This window comes from Heterodontus francisci, chromosome 33, assembly GCF_036365525.1.
Source record: "Heterodontus francisci isolate sHetFra1 chromosome 33, sHetFra1.hap1, whole genome shotgun sequence".
Classification (NCBI taxonomy): Eukaryota; Metazoa; Chordata; class Chondrichthyes; order Heterodontiformes; family Heterodontidae; genus Heterodontus; species Heterodontus francisci.
Genome location: NC_090403.1, coordinates 42,966,943 through 42,986,829, shown reverse-complemented (window position 1 = coordinate 42,986,829; position 19,887 = coordinate 42,966,943). Strand labels below are relative to the sequence as shown.

The 19,887-nt window shown below is 44.4% G+C and overlaps 2 protein-coding genes across 2 annotated transcripts in view; both read left to right on the top strand.

Moving 5' to 3' along the window:
• Window positions 1-2,041: 2,041 nt before the first annotated feature.
• Window positions 2,042-19,887, top strand: part of LOC137347940 (amine oxidase [copper-containing] 3-like) — a 35,016-nt gene continuing 17,170 nt past the window's right edge. Inside the window, exon 1 of the mRNA XM_068012993.1 lies at window positions 2,042-3,709. Coding sequence (XP_067869094.1) covers window positions 2,140-3,709 — 1,570 coding nt within the window. The 5' untranslated portion in view covers window positions 2,042-2,139. The remainder of the gene's footprint in view (window positions 3,710-19,887) is intronic.
• Window positions 4,645-14,647, top strand: LOC137348016 (amine oxidase [copper-containing] 3-like). Its single transcript, XM_068013086.1, is given in 5 exon segments — window positions 4,645-4,712; window positions 9,803-9,917; window positions 11,208-11,739; window positions 11,742-12,296; window positions 14,394-14,647. Coding segments are annotated over 5 exon segments (1,524 nt in total).

The following is a 19,887-nucleotide window of genomic DNA, read 5'->3' as shown; positions in this document are numbered from 1 at the left end:
TAGGATGTATTTCATCTGGGCCTGGGGATTTATCCAGTTTCAAAGATTTTAAACCCCTTAACAATTCCTCACTCACTATGTTAATTTCATCTAATATGATACACTTCTCGGCCCTGATTGCAAATTCTGTATCATTCCTCTCTTTTGTGAAAACAGACACTAAGTATTCATTAAGGACCATACCCACATCCTCCACCTCCACACACAAGTTACCCTTATATACCCTAATAGGCCCTACTCTTCCTTCAGTTATCCTCTTGCTCTTTATGTATTTATAAAAAAACTTTGGGATTTCCCTGATTTTACTTGCCAATTTTTGGTCATGCCCTCTCTTTACTTTCCTAATTTCCTTTCTAATTATGCCCCTATGCTTTTTCTACTTGTCTAGATTTTCTGCAGTATTGAGCACTCAGCATCTGTCATAAGCTTCCCTTTTTTTCTTTATTCTCTCCTTTAAAGCCCTTGACATCCAGAGGGCTCTGGATTTGTTAGTCCCAAAATTCCGTAAAACTAAGTCCAGAACTGTTCCCTCTCCTGTTGGGTATGTACTGGCTAAAACTAAAGTTCTCCTGAATGTATTTTAAGAAATCTCCTCTCTCTGTGCCTTTTGCACTAATTCTATCCTGTTGATTTTAGTGCAGTTGAAATCCCTCACTATTACTGCCCTGTTGTTTTTGCACTTCTCAGAGATTTACCTACATATTTGCTCTTCTATCTCCCTCTGACTGCTTGGGTGTCTATATATCCCCAGTCCTGTGATTGCTCCCTTATTCAGTTCAACCCATATAGCCTCATTTGATGATCCTTCTACCATATCATCCATCCTCACAGCAATAATTGTTTCTTTAATCAATATTGTGACCACCTTCCTTTTTATCCAGCTTACTATCTTGTCTGAAAACCTTGTAAACAGGAATGTTGAGCTGCCATTCCTACCCTTCTTTCAGCCATGTCTCAGTAATAGCTATAATATCATACTCTCAGCTCATCTGCCTTATTCCCTAGCCTTCTTACATTGAAGTATATACCATTTTCTTTTCTTTTTCTTTTGGGCCTCCTTATCTCGAGAGACAATGGATATGCGCCTGGAGGTGGTCAGTGGTTTGTGAAGCAGCGCCTGGAGTGGCTATAAAGGCCAATTCTAGAGTGCTTTTCCACAGGTGCTGCAGAGAAATTTGTTTGTCGGGGCTGTTGCACAGTTGGCTCTCCCCTTGCGCCTCTGTCTTTTTTCCTGCCAACTACTAAGTCTCTTCGACTCGCCACATTTTAGCCCCGCCTTTATGGCTGCCCGCCAGCTCTGGCGAACGCTGGCAACTGATTCCCACGACTTGTGATCAATGTCACAGGATTTCATGTCGCATTTGCAGACGTCTTTATAGCGGAGACATGGACGGCCGGTGGGTCTGATACCAGTGGCGAGCTCGCGCTGTACAATGTGTCTTTGGGGATCCTGCCATCTTCCATGCGGCTCACATGGCCAAGCCATCTCAAGCGCCGCTGACTCAGTAGTGTGTACAAGCTGGGGATGTTGGCCGCCTCGAGGACTTCTGTGTTGGAGATATACCATTTAGCACTGCCAAACTCCCTTGTGGTTTATTTTCTAGCTTGTGTTTCCCCTGCCTTAAAAATACGCTGACTGATTTTCTGCCTTCCATTTCCAATCATTGCAGATGATCGTCGGTTTTAAAATTTGGTACAATTGGGGCAAGGAAGCTCTCACATTTTAGAGATAAATAGTTACCACTCATTACCCAAACAAATGTCACAGTGGAAATCCATTAAAAAATGATTTTACTGCTCCCTAATTTCCTATCTAAAAGAATTCCCAAAAAGATCCAGTTCCTTGACTGCAATAATGCAAAGTTCATTTACGTTTAGCGCGAAAGGATGGGAAAGGGTTATTCTGTGGATTTGCTTACAGACAAAGCCAAATGGAGGAGGCGAGTTAACAGTTAAGATCCAAAGAGTATTCCAAGAACAATTTGGGAACTGAGCGCGCTGGCGTCAATATCTTTGGAACCAATCAGCGGAAATGATTTGGTTCAGCTATAAAACATCTGGAATTTAGTAACTCAAAGTTAAGGCAAAAAGCTCAAAACAAGGCGGCTGCCTCAGGCTTTTCCAGTTCTCCAGTTCATCATGAATTTGAAGGTGTTATTCCTTGTCTTGGCGGTAGCTTTGATCGCGATTATAGCCCTGAATTGGATATTGCTGGTGGGGTTGTCGAGATCGACAAGCTGTGACAGCCCCGAGTTACAGAGCGAGCTGGACGAAATGTTTCAGGAGAGCAGTAAGAGCGAAGTGTTTGCAGATCTCAGCCCTGAGGAACTGATAAGCGTTAGGAACTATCTAAAGGAGAAACTTGGGGCGAACCTGGTGAATTGCAGTGAAGCATTTCCATCTGATAATTTCATTTACATAATCGAATTGCAAATGCCCCGTAAAAGCGATGTCTTAAAGTTTTTAGACGAGGGTGAAAATCAACCTAAAAGGGAAGCCAGAGCTGTGGTGATATTCGGGGCTCAAACCGACCCTAATATAACAGAATACACCGTGGGACCTCTTCCCAGACCAACCTACCATAAGGACATCACTTCTCACAAATACCAGAACCTCAGCTTTAACTCCAGACCATTAACATTCGTCGAATATCGAAAGATCGTTTCAAGAATGGGATTGGAGAAAGTTTCCAGACTTCTTCAGGAAAGTTTTGGCTCCGATTCGGAAAACTTGACTTACCTGGACTCTGCACCTCGGGGCTTCAAACCGGGCGACAGAGAAACCTGGTTTCCCTTTGTTAGAAAAATCGCTGGCCTATTTCTGCATCCTGTGGCGTTTGAAGTACTGATTGATCACAGCAGCACAAATATCTCAGAGTGGGAGGTGAAAAAAGTGTTCTACAATGGTCAGTACTTTGACAGTATTGATGAGCTGGTAGATCAGTATGATAGGGGGCTTGTGAAGAAGATCAAACTGCACCGAAAGGAATCTGATCCCAACTATGCATCACTGAAAACTGATGGGAAGTATCATACCATCGCCCCTTTGCAATATGCGCCACAGGGCCAGAGGTATTATGTTCGACACAACCATGTTAAACATTTTGGTTGGCATTTTGCATTTCGACACAGTGCTACAAATGGTTTACAGTTGTTTGATATCAGATTCCAGGGGGAAAGGATTGTCTATGAATTAAGTATAGAGGAGATAAATTCAGTTTATGGAGGTGATACACCATCCTTAATGAGGTCAAAGTTTTTAGATGTTCATTATGGAATTGGAAAATCTGCTAATGAGCTTGTGAGAGGTGTGGACTGTCCCTATGCTGCCACATTCCTGGACACCTTTCACTTAATGGACAGTAATGAGCCACACCGGATAAGAAATTCCATTTGCATTTTTGAACAAAATCGAGAAATGCCCCTAAGACGTCACGATGCCAGCTGGTACACTCCCCCCTCTTATGGAGGATTATCCGACAGCGTGCTGGTCATAAGATCAATATCAACCTTGGGCAACTATGATTATGTTTTTGATTACATATTCCACAACAATGGGGTGATTGAGACCAAGGTTCACCCGACAGGGTATCTATTGACTTCATTTCTCTCTAACCAAGATGTGACCTTTGGAGGAAAGATTGAAGAGAACGTTTTAGGGAATATTCACACACATTTCTTGCACTTCAAGGCTGATTTGGATGTAGCGGGTAGGTCCCAGGCGAATTTCAAATGACCATAACTGTTTTTGTTAAATTTGCCTCCATATCAAGATGTTATAAATTGAATATGATTATGTCTTTTTAGTAATGTGTCCTGCACATAGTTCATTGGTGAATATTTTAAAGTCTGCCTAACCTACTCTAGTCTTAGAGCATTTATGTCATTGCTATTGAATATATACATGGCATCCTGAAAAGATCAATAACAAGCTTTCTAAATGGCGGAAGGCTTTGCATTTGTTGCAAGGAAATATACACTTGCATGGGGACGGTTCTGACATGCCCCTTGACAGCCAATGGCTGACATTAAATCACTACATGTCACATTTCATCCTTTCCATTCATTCAGGAAAAGTCAATGACTACATGCTATCCTTGCAACTATCACAATAACAACCAATCTACTCATTTATTTTTTCTTCTTGCAAATACCCATGAGCAGTCAAGTTGCTAGCCCACCCATTCCACTCTACACCTTAAGAACTGCCTTTTTATTAAATATCAAATAGCAAACATTTCCAAAAAAAAATCACAAAATGTAGATATAAAATTATTCATGTCATGTGAGAAATACCCCCAATAATCCCCACAATTGAGGCCTGTCATTTCCCCAGGGACCTTGGGTTTGTGAACTAGGATAGTTCTGATTACCAACATTCTTCCAGTCTCAATGAGTAATTTATTTATTTATTTATTAATCTCAGTGAGTTCTGGTTCTTGTCCAGGGAGTTTTAGCTGATGCACTATATAGAGTGCGCATGGAACAACAACAGCAGCTTGCATCATAGCACCTTTAATGTCCCATGGCCTTTCACAGAGGCTGGGAGCCTATGCAGCTGAAGGCATAGCTGTCAATCATTGGGTATTGGGAGCAAAAAGGGTTATCGAGACGTATAGATGAAATCGATGGCAAGAATATGAGTATGTGGCAGGAACCAAAGGCAATGGCAGCTTATCCAAAACTGGATGTTAGACAAGCAGTTGTGGAGAGGTAGTAGAGAAGGTGTCATCAACCTACCTGGAACAGTTGGGTGATTCAATGAGTTTCTTTCCATAACATCTCTTCATTTTCATTATTATTCAACAGCCTATCTCTTCCAATTAGCTCTCTAAGGTCCACTTACATTCTCGGCCACCTTTTTTCCTTCCCTTTTACGGTTTTATGAATTCCCACTTAACACTTTATTCTTGTATTATTGAATACATTTCTAATACATTGAGCTACTCTAAACTACCATTTTCACTTAGTCTATCTGTGAGGGAGACTTTGTCAATCTAGTTACTGAATGTCAAAGGGAAACCTCCCAGAGAAGAGCGCCTTCCACTGGTACACTCCAGGAGTTACGTTCTGGCATCAAAGTGCATAATGGAAAATGCACAGATGCACACGTTGATTGTCCAATATGTGTCACTTATAGGCAAGACTCAACATGGGAGTGCAAATACAGAAAATTTAAATCTCTCTTCACAGTTTAAGTTCACTTCTCAGTAACCAAAGAACAGCATCATCAACTTCATTGGCGCATCTCCAGTTTAGATCATGCGAATAATGTAGACATTTGGCTGCAAAATGATTAGAATTAGAATTAGAACATTACAGCGCAGTACAGGCCCTTCGGCCCTCGATGTTGCGCCGACCTGTGAAACCATCTGACCTACACTATTCCATTTTCATCCATATGTCTATCCAATGACCACTTAAATCGAACCCATTTACGCCAATGTTGTTCCCAGAGGCAGGTCTCTCTCTTGCCCTTTGCTTGCTGTGCTGACCTGACTTCGAACCAAACTTATCTTCCCCTCCCCTTTCAGACCTGACCTCGAAGCAAACTTATCTTCCCCTCCCCTTTCAGACTGTTCTCTCCATGACACCCTAGTCCACTCCTCAATCATGACCAACACTCCCTCCCCTTCCCATGGCACCTGCCCATGAAGCACAGAAAATGCAACACCCTCCCTTTTATCTCCTCTTTTCTCACCATCCAAGGCCCCAAATACTACTTCCAGATGAAACAGAGATTGACATGTACTCCTTTCAATTTAGTATCCTGTATTTGCTGCTCACAATACCGTCTTTTCTACATTGGAGGAGACCATAGGCAGATGGGGTGACCACTTTGTGGAACACCTCCATTTAGTCCGCAAACATGACCCGCCCCCCCCGCCATCTTCTGATTGCCTGCCATGTTAATTCTCCACCCCACTAATACTCTGACTTCTATGAACTCAGCATCCGAGACTGTTCTCATGAAGTTCAATGTAAGCTCAAAGAGCAGCATCTCATCTTTCAAGTAGGCACTTTACAGCCTTCTGCACTCAACATTGACTTCAACAATTTCCAATCATAACCTCGGCCCCCATTTTATCTTTGTATTTTTTGGGATTTTTTGTTGTTTTTGGATGGCAGCAGTTGGTGATGATTCTGTTTTACACATTTATACCTCCTCTACACCCATTTTTTGTTTTCTTACATGTCCCATTAGCAACCCCTTTTGCCTTGCACCATCATTCCTTTTGTCATTTAATCTCTCCTGCCTCTCACCCCATCACAGACCTTCCCTTGTGTTCTTCCCCATCCCCCATTTCCCTGCCTCTGTACTTACATCTCTAACTTTCTCCATTTCCGACAAAAGGTCATTGACCTGAAACAGAATTTCTATTTTCTCTCCACAGATGTTTCTCTCCACAGATGTTGCTAAACATGTACTTGCATATAACATGCAAGTACTGTACTAAAAGTGGGGGAGGGGGTACATGTACTGCTGCAGCCTTAAGTAAGACAAAATGACTCAAATTTCAGAAGGCTGGGAGCAGCATGTAAGTCATGTACTTCATGCAAGACTGAATTGACTGCCAGTTGGAATATTTGGCTGATGTGAGATTTTGTAGCACTGTAACATATTGGAGGAGTTGGCAGAAGCATGCAAAGAAGGGGGCAGAAAAGAAAATTTTAATGAGCCTGACCTTCAGAGGCCCCAGGGTGAAATACAACAAAACAGAGAAAGACTCCTCTGTGCGAATGGCAGGAAACTTCAAAAAAGTGACCCATGTGCCATGTTGAGGGAGGGGTCAGTGGCATTTATTTTCCTTTCTTCCTAATCTAAAGGAATTCCTAATCTTTGTCAACATTGCCTGCAGACATGGGGTCAGATTTAGATTTAGAGATACAGCACTGAAACAGGCCCTTTGGCCCACCGAGTCTGTGCCAACCATTAACCACCCATTTATACTAATCCTACACTAATCCCATATTCCTACCACATCCTCACCTGTCCCTATATTCCCCTACCATACTAGGGGCAATATATAATGGCCAATTTACCTATCAACCTGTAAGTCTTTTGGCTGTGGGAAGAAACCGGAGCACCCGGAGGAAACCCACGGAGACACAGGGAGAACTTGCAAACTCCACACAGGCAGTACCCAGAATTGAACCTGGGTCGCTGGAGCTGTGAGGCTGCGGTGCTAACCACTGCGCCACTGTGCCGCCAGATATACACTGAAGATACACAGCTCTACTTCCACCGTATCTTTTGACCCCTTTACTGCTTGTCCAACATCCAGTTTCAGACGAGCCACAATTTCCTCCCACTAACACTGGGATTGTCCAAAGTCATCTTCTTCAGCCATTGGCATAAACTCATATCTTTGCCATTCTCTCTCTCTCTTCCCTTCCCCAACCACGTGTCTCCATCTCGGTGTACTTTCAATCCCGAGCTTAGCTTCTGATCTCATTCTCCCCATCACAAAGACTGCCTCCATCCAGCTTCCTAACATCTCCTGCCTCTGCCTTGGCTCACTGCATCTGTGAACTGAGATCCTCATCCATGCCCTTGTTGCCTGCAGACTCAACTATTCTTGTATTCGTCTGGCTGCCCTCCCCATCCACCTTCATTAAACTTCAGCTCTTCTAAAACTCTGTTGTCCAAGTCTTGCTTACCCATCACACGTTTCCTTGCTGACCTACATTCTCTGGCTCAAATTTAAAGTTCATATCCTTGTGTTTAAATCATGCCAAGACTTTACACTGTCCTAACTCTGTACCCTCCCCCACTGCTACAACCCCCTACCCTAACTTACCAAACTCTCCATCTCCCTGACTCTCGCATCTTGTACACCTTCATTTCTTCTGCATTACAATTCAATTGCTAGTCACGGCTTCAGAAACTTAGACCCAATGTTCTGGAAGTTCCTTCTTAAGCATTCCGCTTCTTCAGGTCTCTGTCCTGTTTTAATACTTTCCATAAAACATACCTCTTTGACCAAGCTTTGACCATCCTTGGCTGTATCTGTTTTATCATCCTTTTTGAATAGTGGCATCATATTAGTCTGTTTCAATAAGCTTGTTCCTCTTCTGTTTTCAGTGACTTCCTCATAATGATTGTCAATGCCTCAAAAATCTCTTGATCTTGGTATTTTGGGATCCAGACCACATGCCCCTGGGGATTTGTTTATTTTCAATCCTTAGGAATTCCATCTTCTTTATCACCAAAGTCATTAATTTTGCTTAAGTTATCATGGCTTGGAGAGGATATGACTTAGAACAAAGAACAAAGAACAAAGATAATTACAGCACAGGAACAGGCCCTTCGGCCCTCCAAGCCTGCGCCGATCCAGATCCTCTCTCTAAACATGTCGCCTATTTTCTAAGGTTCTGTATCTCTTTTCTTCCTGCCCATTCATGTATCTGTCTAGATACATCTTAAAAGACTCCATCGTGCCCGCATCTACCACCTCCGCTGGCAATGCGTTCCAGGTGCCCACCACCCTCTGCGTAAAGAACTTTCCACGCATATCCCCCCTAAACTTTTCCCCTTTCACTTTGAACTCGTGTCCTCTAGTAATTGAAACCCCCACTCTGGGAAAAAGCCTCTTGCTATCCACCCTGTCTATACCTCTCATGATTTTGTACACCTCAATCAGGTCCCCCCTCAACCTCCGTCTTTCTAATGAAAATAATCCTAATCTGCTCAACCTCTCTTCATAGCTAGCGCCCTCCATACCAGGCAACATCCTGGTGAACCTCCTCTGCACCCTCTCCAAAGCATCCACATCCTTTTGATAATGTGGCGACCAGAACTGTACGCAGTATTCCAAATGTGGCCGAACCAAAGTCCTATACAACTGTAACATGACCTGCCAACTCTTGTACTCAATGCCCCGTCCGATGAAGGAAAGCATGCCGTATGCCTTCTTGACCACTCTATTTACCTGCGTTGCCACCTTCAGGGAACAGTGGACCTGAACACCCAAATCTCTCTGGACATCAATTTTCCCCAGAACTTTTCCATTTACTGTATAGTTCACTCTTGAATTGGATCTTCCAAAATGCATCACCTCGCATTTGCCCTGATTGAACTCCATCTGCCATTTCTCTGCCCAACTCTCCAATCTATCTATATTCTGCTGTATTCTCTGACAGTCCCCTTCACTATCTGCTACTCCACCAATCTTAGTGTCGTCTGCAAATTTGCTAATCAGTCCACCTATACTTTCCTCCAAATCATTAATGTATATCACAAACAACAGTGGTCCCAGCACGGATCCCTGTGGAACACCACTGGTCACACGTCTCCATTTTGAGAAACTCCCTTCTACTGCTACTCTCTGTCTCCTGTTGCCCAGCCAGTTCTTTATCCACCCTTCTTTTGTAAATACTGGGGGCTGTAAATTCCAGATAGTTGCTCTCTTTCTTTCTTTCCTCTCACCATGGGGTATCTTATCCAATTCCAGATTCCAGAAGTCATTGTTTATTACATTTAATATTGCAAATTCCTGTTTCATTTACATGGGAATGGGAGTTCTGCATCCGAGGAGAGACGGTGTGAGAATCGGCATCCACTATGTCTAGAAACAGTTAGATTCTCAGACAAATACCCTAGATAGCTGAGAATTATGGGATGTTCATTCCAGACCCAAAGTCTGGGAGAGAGATTTATCCGACAGACCCCAGAGCACAGACTGAGAGCAGAGGCAACACTTGCTTTAGTGAAAGGATCAGAAGTGTTAAAAACAAGATGGCTTTTCCAGTTCTCCAGTTCATCATTAATTTGAAGGTGTTATTCCTTGTCTTGGTGGTAGCTTTGACCGCGATTATAGCCCTGAATTGGATATTGCTGGTGGGGTTGTCGAGATCGACAAGCTGTTCGAAAGGGCCGGGGCATGCACCAAAACCTGGGAGGAGCGAGTAACCAAGGTACAACACAAGCTGAGCATGTGGGAGCAGCGATCTCTCTCCATTTTGGGTAAGAACTTGGTCATCAGATGCGAGGCACTCAGGTTGTTGCTGTACGTGGCGCAGGTCTGGCCCATACCCCACTCCTGCGCTGTGGCGGTTACCCGAGCCATTTTCCGCTTCATCTGGGGACCCAAAATGGACCGGGTCTGCAGGGACACTATGTTCAAACCTCTGGATAAGGGCGGGAAAAGTGTACCCAAAGTCGCCCACATCCTGATGACCACCTTCGTGTGCAGCTGCATCAAGCTGTGTGTAAACCTCCAGTACGCCAACTCCAAGTGTCACTACATGCTGAGGTTGTATCTGTCCCCGGTGCTGCGAAGGATGGGCCTGGTCACATTGCCGCGGAACGCTCCATGCAGTTGGACTGTGCCGTACCACCTATCCTTCGTGGAATAGTTTCTGTGGAAAAACACCTTTGACCAACAATCCATCAGGCAGTGGTCTGCACGGAATGTTCTCAAGGCCCTACGGGAAAAGGAGATGGTGGATCCTGTGGGATCGTTCCCCAAGCCGACCGCCAAAGTCATTTGGCAGAATGCCTCATCACCAGAACTTTCAAACATGCACCAAGATGTAGCTTGGCTGGTGGTGAGAAGAGCCCTCCCCGTCAGATCCTTCCTGCATGCCTGAAGTCTCACCCCCTCTGCACAATGCCCTCAAGGTGGCTGTGGTGGGGAAGAGACGATTGCCCACCTCCTTCTGGAATGTGACTTTGCAAAGCAGGTGTGGAAAGAGATGCAGTGGTTTTTGTCGAGGTTCATCCCAAGCAGCTCTGTAACACAGGAGTCTGTGCTCTATGGGCTGTTCCCAGGGATGCACAAGGAGATAAACATCAACTGCTGCTGGAGGACTATCAATTCGGTGAAAGACGCCCTTTGGTCTGCCCGAAACCTGCTGGTCTTCCAGTGCAAAGAGTAGTCCACCACCAAATGTTGCAGACTGGCATATTCCAAGGTCCAGGACTACGTGCTGAGGGGCGCACTAAAGCTTGGGGCAGCCGCAGCAAAGGCTCAATGGGGAAAGACCACTGTGTAAGGTCCCCCCACCAAGCTGAACTGAGGGGCTGGATCTGTGGAAAACCCCTCAAACTGTATCCGGAAAATATATACAAAAACAAGAAATGCTGGAATCACTCAGCAGGTCTGGCAGCATCTGTGGAAAGAGAAGCAGAGTTAGCGTTTCGGGTCAGTGACCCCTCTTCCCAGACCAACCTACCATAAGGACATCACTTCTCACAAATACCAGAACCTCAGCTTTAACTCTAGACCATTAACATTCATCGAATATCGAAAGATTGTTTCAAGAATGGGATTGGAGAAAGTTTCCAGACTTCTTCAGGAAAGTTTTAGCTCCGATTCGGATGCTCTGATTGATTTAGACTCTGCACCTCGGGGCTTCAAACCGGGCGACAGAGAAACCTGCTTTTCCTTCCTAAGAAATCTCAGCGGCTCGTTTCTGCATCCTGTGGCGTTTGAAGTACTGATTGATCACAGCTGCACAAATATCTCAGAGTGGAAGGTGAAAAAAGTGTTCTACAATGGTCAGTACTTTGACAGTATTGATGAGCTGGTAGATCAGTATGATAGGGGGCTTGTGAAGAAGATCAAACTGCACCGAAAGGAATCTGATCCCAACTGTGCATCACTGAAAACTGATGGGAAGTATCATACCATCGCCCCTTTGCAATATGCGCCACAGGGCCAGAGGTATTATGTTCAACACAACCATGTTAAGTATTTTGGTTGGCATTTTGCATTTCAAAACAGTGCTACAAATGGTTTGATATCAGATTCCAGAGGGAAAGGATTGTCTATGAATTAAGTATAGAGGAGATAAATTCAGTTTATGGAGGTGATACATCATCCTTAATGAGGTCAAAGTTTTTAGATGTTCATTATGGAATTGGAAAATCTGCTAACGAGCTTGTGAGAGGTGTGGACTGTCCCTATGCTGCCACATTCCTGGACACCTTTCACTTAATGGACAGTAATGAGCCACACCGGATAAGAAATTCCATTTGCATTTTTGAACAAAATCGAGAAATGCCCCTAAGACGTCACGATGCCAGCTGGTACACTCCCCCCTCTTATGGAGGATTATCCGACAGCGTGCTGGTCATAAGATCAATATCACCCTTGGGCAACTATGATTATGTTTTTGATTACATATTCCACAACAATGGGGTGATTGAGACCAAGGTTCACCCGACAGGGTATCTACTAACTTCACTTTTTTCAGATGAATCACTGCAATATGGCATGAAGCTTGAAGAGTTTATTAGTGGAAACATTCACACTCATTTCTTGCACTTTAAGGCTGATTTGGAAGTGGCAGGTAGGTTGGAAGGTTTTTGACCATTTTAACCTTTTAGATTAATATACATGATCTTTTTTTTTCTTTTTTTCTTTTGGGCCTCCTTATCTCGAGAGACAATGGATACGCGCCTGGAGGTGGTCAGTGGTTTGCGAAGCAGCGCCTGGAGTGGCTATAAAGGCCAATTCTAGAGTGACAGGCTCTTCCACAGGTGCTGCAGAGAAATTTGTTTGTCGGGGCTGTTGCACAGTTGGCTCTCCCCTTGCGCCTCTGTCTTTTTTCCTGCCAACTACTAAGTCTCTTCGACTCGCCACATTTTAGCCCCGTCTTTATGGCTATAATGTGCTGTTCTCTTGCTCTTGAGTGCCAAAGCGGAGGCTGATTTTTCTCCACTGACTGCTTGTTTTTTGGATGAGCGGAGAGTGGAAATGAAACAGGGATGCATTACACCAGATCCTCACCCACTTTAACCACCCAATTTCCTTGAACATTTCTGACAGCCATCAGTAGTGTTTGGGCAGGTGCATTCAAACGTGACAGTGAAAAGATCGTACTATCAGACATCCTATTATCCATCCTTCCTATCCCAATTGCAGCCACTGCTGGTGTTGCCTGTAGGAATTGGGTGTCCCGGAGCAGTACAGGCACTGCAGCAAAGGTGGAATTTGACTGAAAGGATATAGGAGCCAAATGGCAAGTTTCTAACTATATCTCTCATCTGATTTGTGCAATGTTTTAGAAAAAAAATTCTTTCTGAAACGGATGATTATACCGTTGTCTTTTGTATCAGGCTGCCATTTATGCCTCTCTCCCATTATAAAGTGAGCAAATTAGGCTTTCCATTGGGAAAGAAGAGGAACAATAGAGGCAAGCCAGCCTATTCAGGCACATAGTGCCTAACTGCCAGTACTCCCACACCGAAGCTATTAACGGTGTTGCCAACTTTGGTTGGGGATGTTCCTAGTGTTTGATCATGTAATCTGCAAATCTTATTTCCTTTGGCTTATTAGAATAGAATCCCCTGTGGAGATGTCACATTTTTTCAGGGAGGCTTTCAGGATATCTTTGTAGCGTTTCCTCTGCCCTCCTGGTAGCCTCTTGCCGTGATGGAGCTCAGAGTAGAAAGCTTGTTTTGGCATGCGGAGGATGTGGCCTGCCCAAGATAACTGACTTGCCATGACCTGGTGTTGGCCTGAGGGAGGACACTGATATTGGAGTGCCTGTCCTGCCACTGAATTTGCAGGATCTTGCAGAGGCACCGCTGGTGATACCTCTCCAGGGCTTTGAGATGTCTGCTGTACAGTGTCCATGTTTCCGACGCATACAGGAGGGCGGGTCACACTGCGATCCTGTAGACCATGAGCTTGATGTCAGGTTTGAGGTCTTTGTCATCAAACACTCTTTTCTTTAGTCGATTGAAGGCTGCGCTGTCATACTGGAGGTGATGCTGAGTTTCATCATCAATGTCTGCCCTTGCTGAGAGGGTGACCATCTTCAAAAAAGGTGATAAGACGGACTGTGATAATTACAGAGGGGTATCCCTGCTGTTCGCCACAGGGAAGGTCATCGCAAGAGCCCTTCTCAACAGCTTCCTCCCCATGGCTGAAGAGCTCCTACCGGAATCACAATGTGGATTCCGTCCATCATGAGGCACAGTGGACATGATCTTCACAGTAAGACTACTGCAAGAAAAAGGTAGGGAGCAGCAGCAACCTTTATACATGGCCTTCTTTGACCTCACAAAGGCCTTCGACTCTATCAACCGGGAGGGATTATGGAACATCCTCCTCAAATTTGACTGTCCAAAGAAAGTGGTCACCATCCTCCGCCTGCTGAGCGATGACATGCAAGCTGTAATCCTTGCCCACGGATCTGCCACTGACCCAATCCAAGTGCAAACTGGGGTCAAGCAAGGCTGTGTCATCACACCAATGCTCTTTTCCATCTTCCTCGCCACAACACTCAACCTCATCTCCTTGAAGCTCCCTGCTGGAGTAGATCTACTCTACAGGACAAGCGGAAAACTATTTAACCTACATCATCTCCAGTCCAGAACCAAGGCCACTCCAACCTTTGTCATTGAGCTGCAGTACGCTGGCAATGCTTGTGTATTCGCAGACTCAGAGGCCGAGCTTCAAACTCTCGTCGATGCATTCACAAAGGCGTTTGGAAGAATGGGCCTTAAGCTAAACATCCAGAAGACAAAGGTCCTCTACCAGCCTGCTCCCGCAGCACAACACTACCCCGTTGACTATCAAGATCCACAGCAAACCATTGAATACTGTGGATCACTTCCCATACCTTGGGAGACCTTAACCACTTGCTGCATGAAAAAAAATGTCCTCGTCACTTTTTCTTACCAAATACTTTAAATCTGTGCCCTCTCATTCTTGATCCTTTCACGAGTGGGAACAGTTTCTCCCTATCTACTCTGTCCAGACCCCTCATGATTTTGAATACCTCTAACAAATCACCTCTCAGCCTTCTCTTCTCCAATCTATCTTCATAATTGAAGTTCTTCATCCCTGGAACCACTCTTGTGAATCTTTTCTGTACTCTCTCCAATGTCTTCACGTCTTTCCTGAAGTGCAGTGCCCAGAAGTGGACACATTACTCCAGCTGAGGCCGAATTAGTTTCTTATCCAAGTTCAACATAACCTCCTTGCTCTTGTACTCTATGCTCCTATTAATAAAGCCCAGGATACTGTATGCTTTATTAACTGCTCTCTCGACCTGTCCTGCCACCTTCAATGACTTATGCAGATATGCACCCAGGTCTCTCTGCTCCTACACCCCTTTAGAATTGTACGCTTTATTTTATATTGTCTCTCCATGTTCTTCCTACCAAAATGAATCACTTCACATTTCTCTGCATTAAACGCCATCTGCCACCTGTCTGCCCATTCCACCAACTTGTCCATGTCTTTTTGCAGTTCTACACTATCCTCCTCACAGTTCACAATGCTTCCAAGTTTCATATCATCTGCAAACATTGAAATTGTGCCCTGTACACCAAGGTCTAGGTCATTAATATATATCATGAAAAGCAAAGGTCTCAACATTGACCCCATAGGGAACTTCACTACAAACCTTCTTCCAGGCCAAAAAAATATCCATTAACCACTACTCTTTGTTTCCTGTCACTCAGCTAATTCCGTATCCATGTTGCTACCATGAGCTACAGGTTTGCTCACACGTCTGTTGTGTGGCACTGTATCAAACGCCTTTTGAAAGTCCATGTACACCACATCAACAGCATTGCCCTCATCAACCCTCTGTTACCTCCTCAAAAAACTCCAGCAAGTTTGTTAAGCATGATTTTCCCTTAAAAAATCCATGCTGGCTTTCATTAATTAACTTGCATTGTCCATGTGACTATTGATTTTGTCCCGAATTATTCTTTCTAGAAGTTTCCCCACCACCAAAATTAAACTGACTAGCCTGTAGTTGCTGGGCTTATCTTTACACCCTTTTCTGAACAAGGGTCTAACATTTGCAATTCTCCAGTCCTCTGGCACCACCCCCGAATCTAAGGATGACTGAAAATTTATGGCCAGTGCCTCTGCGATTTCCACCTTCACTTCCCTCAGTAAACCTGAATGCATCTCATCCACTCCGTGTGCTTTATCCACTTTATTCACTATCTAATATGTCTTCTGTATCAATTTTAAACCCTTCTAGTGTCTGAATTACCTCTTCTTTCACCATTGCCTGGGTTGCATCTTCTTCTTGGTAAAGATAGATGTAAAGTATTCATTTAATACCTCAGCTATGCCCTCTACCTGCATGCATAAATCCCCTTTATGGTCCCTAATCTGCCCCGCTCCTCATTTTACCACTCTTTTACTATGTACATGTCTATACAAAACTTTGGGGTTCCCTTTAATGTTAGCTGCCAGTCTCTTTTCATGCTCTCCTTTGCTTCTCTTATTTGCTTTTTCACTTCCCCTCTGGATCTTCTGTATTCAGCCTGGTTCTCAATAGTATTTTCTACCTGGCATCTGTCATAAGCACACTTTTTCTTCTTTATCTTAATCTCTACCTTTTTTGTCATCCAGGGAGCTCTGGATTTGTTTGCCCTTTGAGGAAACATACCTTGACTGTGCCCGAACTATCTCTTCTTTGTTCAGCTATTGTTTTTCCTGCCAACCCTGGACTCCAATTTATTCGTCCCAGCTTCATTCTTATCCCATTGAATTTGGCTTTCCCCCAGTTAATTTTTCTTGCTCTAGATTGTTCTTCATCCTTTTCCATAGCCAAACTAAACCTTATGATACAATGATCATTGTCACCTAAATGATCTCCTACTGACGCTTGATCCACTTGGCCCACCTCATTCCCAAGAACCAGGTCTAGCAGTGCCTCCTTTCCTGTTGGACTAGGAACATAATGTTGTAGAAAATTTTCCTGAACACTCTCTAGGAACTCTTGACCCTCCCTGCCCTTTACAGTACATTAGACATTCTAGTCTATGTTTGGATAATTAAAGTCTCCCATTATAACTACCCAATAATTTTTGCACCTCTCTGTAATTCCCTTGCAAATTTGTTCCTCTACATCCTTCCCACTAGTTGGTGGCCTATAGACAACACCGAGCAATGTAACTGCACTTACTTTGTTCCTTAGCTCCAGCCAAACTGATTTTGTCCTCGACCGCTCTGGGACATCCTTTTTTTCCAGCACTGCCATGCTCTCCTTAATCAATACTGCACCACCCCCCTCCCCCCCCCCCCCTCCCCCTTTTTTCCTTTTCCTGTCTTTTCTGAACACCTTGTATCCAGGAATATTTAACACCCAGTCTTGCCCTTCTTTGAGCCTGGTCTGTGTTCTAACGACAGCATCATATTTTCACATGGCAATCTGCATCTGTACCTCACCAATCTTCTTAACACTGTGCATTTACAAACATGCACATGAACCCTGATTCAGACTTTATTACTTTCTCCCTTACTCTGACCCCACCTAATGACCTATTATTCCCGACTCTTTTGCTATCTATCTCCCCCAGTATTCTGTGCACTTTGGGTATGTCTCTCTGATATTTCCTCCTGGTTCCCACACCTCTGACAAGTTACCAGTTTTGCTTCCCTCCAATCTGAGCTCCCTCTCAGGTTTCCATTCCCTTGCCAATCTAGTTTAAACCCTCACCAACAGCACTAGCAAATCTCCCTGTGAGGATATTAATCCCAGTCCTGCTAAGGTGCAACCCATCCATCTTGTACAGGTCCCACCTGCCCCAGAATTGGTCCCAATGCCTCAAAAATTTGATGTCCTCCCTCCTACACCAGTTCTCCAGCCACATGTTCAATCGTTCAATATTCCTATGCTCACTCACACGTGGGACTGAGAGTAATCCTGAGATTATTGCTTTTGAGCTCCTGCTTTTTAATCGCCTTCCTAGCTCCCTAAAATCTGCTTACACGATTTCATCCCCCTTCCTGCTTATGTCATTGGCACCAACGTGGACCACGACCTCTGGCTGTTCACCCTCCCCCAGAAGAATGCCCTGCAGCTGCTCCATGACATCCTTGCCCCGGCACCAGGAGGCAACATACCATCCTGGAGTCACATCAACGGCTGCAGAAACGCCTGTCGGTTCCCCTAACTAATGAATCCCCTGTCACTATTGCTCTTCCACTCTTCTTCTTCCCCTTCTGTACAGCTGAGCCACCTATGGTGCCACGGACTTGGTTCTGGCTGCACTTCTCTGAGGAACCTCACTGGCATCCAAAATAGAAAACTGATTAGCGAGCGAGATCATCTCAGGGGACTCCTGCACTACCTGCCTGGTTCTCTTAGACTGCCTGGTGCTTATCCATTCCTTATCTGCCTGCATGCTCCTAGCCTGCGGTGTGACCAATTCCCTAAACATGCTATCCACGTAGTTCTCTGCCTCATGGATGCACCACAGTGACTCCAGTCGCACTTGAGTTCCGAAACCCGAAGCTCAAGCTTGTGCAGCTGGTGACACTTCCTGCAGATGTGTTTGTCTGGGATACATGGTGTGTCCATGACTTTCCACATGCCACAGGCTGTGCATTCTACTTGGCCGAGCTTCCCTGCCATACCTCAACTTTACAGACTATTTATTATAAGTAGAATAGCTTACCAGTTACTCACCAATCAGCTCCTTCCATTGCACCAAAGTAAGAACCAAATACTGGAGGGTAAAAAAAGTAGTAAAAAGGAGCACCTCCTCCCCCTTCACCAAACTCCCCACTCATCAAACTCGTATCTTTGCACTCTGCTTACAATCTGCACTCCATTTTCAGGCTGCATCCAGACTTCTGTATTTATACTATCTCTGAAGCTGAAACTGTAGCAACTGGATTGGACTGGTTAGCTACTTAACTAATCAGCTACTCTGCAGTAGAGCTTGTTAATCCCTGCCTAAGGCTGGAAGAAACTTACTTGACTTTCTTAACCTATTTTACTTTCTTAGCTTACTTTACTTTAATTAGAAAGTAAATATCAGTTAAATGCTAACTGCAGACCAGAGATTTAGAAAGATATCGACACTTAAAAATCCCCACTCACCAAACTCGTAACTCCACACTCTGCTTACAATCAGCACTTTTTTTTTACTCCATTTCTGAATTTGGAGCCTTGTTTAAAGTTGATCTGTACTTGGACTTCGCACAGCAAAACTGAACAGCACAGACTAACCTGAACCAAATCGAGAGACTGCAGCAGGCTGGGTGATGCAGTACTTCACATATTGTCCTAAATTCAGCTCAGCACCAACATTTCCAAACCATCCTCTGGGCTTGGAGGCAATAAAAAGCAGTTTGCTTAAAATGATATAAATCACAGCACAGGAGGTGTGCTTGTGTTGGTTCTGGGACTGTCTCCTGTAACCCCATTCCACCAAGATTCTTTTGTATTCCTCCTTTTCAAATACATTTCGCAATACCTTTTAAATGATATTCTTGTATCTGCCTCAGAAGCACCCCGTGATTTAAGAGCACTCAACTCAAAAACTTTCCTTTTTCATCTCTGCCATGGTCTCCCTCCCTTATTCCACATTCACCCACCAGTAAAAACAATCTTTTACTGTTTACCCACAATAGAGTTCCTAGGTTTCTTCCACTCCTTTGTGGAGAATTCCTCCCTCCCTGCTGCTTCCTTTCACCACATTGCTACTGCTGTTGCTCCTGACTCTTGAGGGAATGCTGGTCCCCATCCCATCCCCGACCTCTATTCCTCGTCTCCTTCTTTCTCACATCCCCTAAGCCCCAATCTCCTGATTCTCATTCCCCAGTCTCTCCCCCTCTGAACCCCCATCCTTCTATCCTATTCCCCAGTCTTCCTCCCTCCCTTGCCCAAACCCCAATCCTTCAGCCCCAGTATCTCTCCAATTCTCCAAAAGGCAGACTGATTAACATAAGACAAGGCCAGGTATAAAGTAATGAGTGGGTCTATTTTCTCAGTCATAATTGAATGAAAAGAGTAAGAATCATAATAAATTGCAGCTTATTTTGTATGACTCCTTGTAAAATATTGTCGCAAGAGACCAAATATGACTGTTTTGAGTAGCGATTCCTCTGAGCTAGAATAGTACACCGTAAGGAGAACATGTAATCTCTTTGTGCTTGCCACCCCCTCCCGCCCT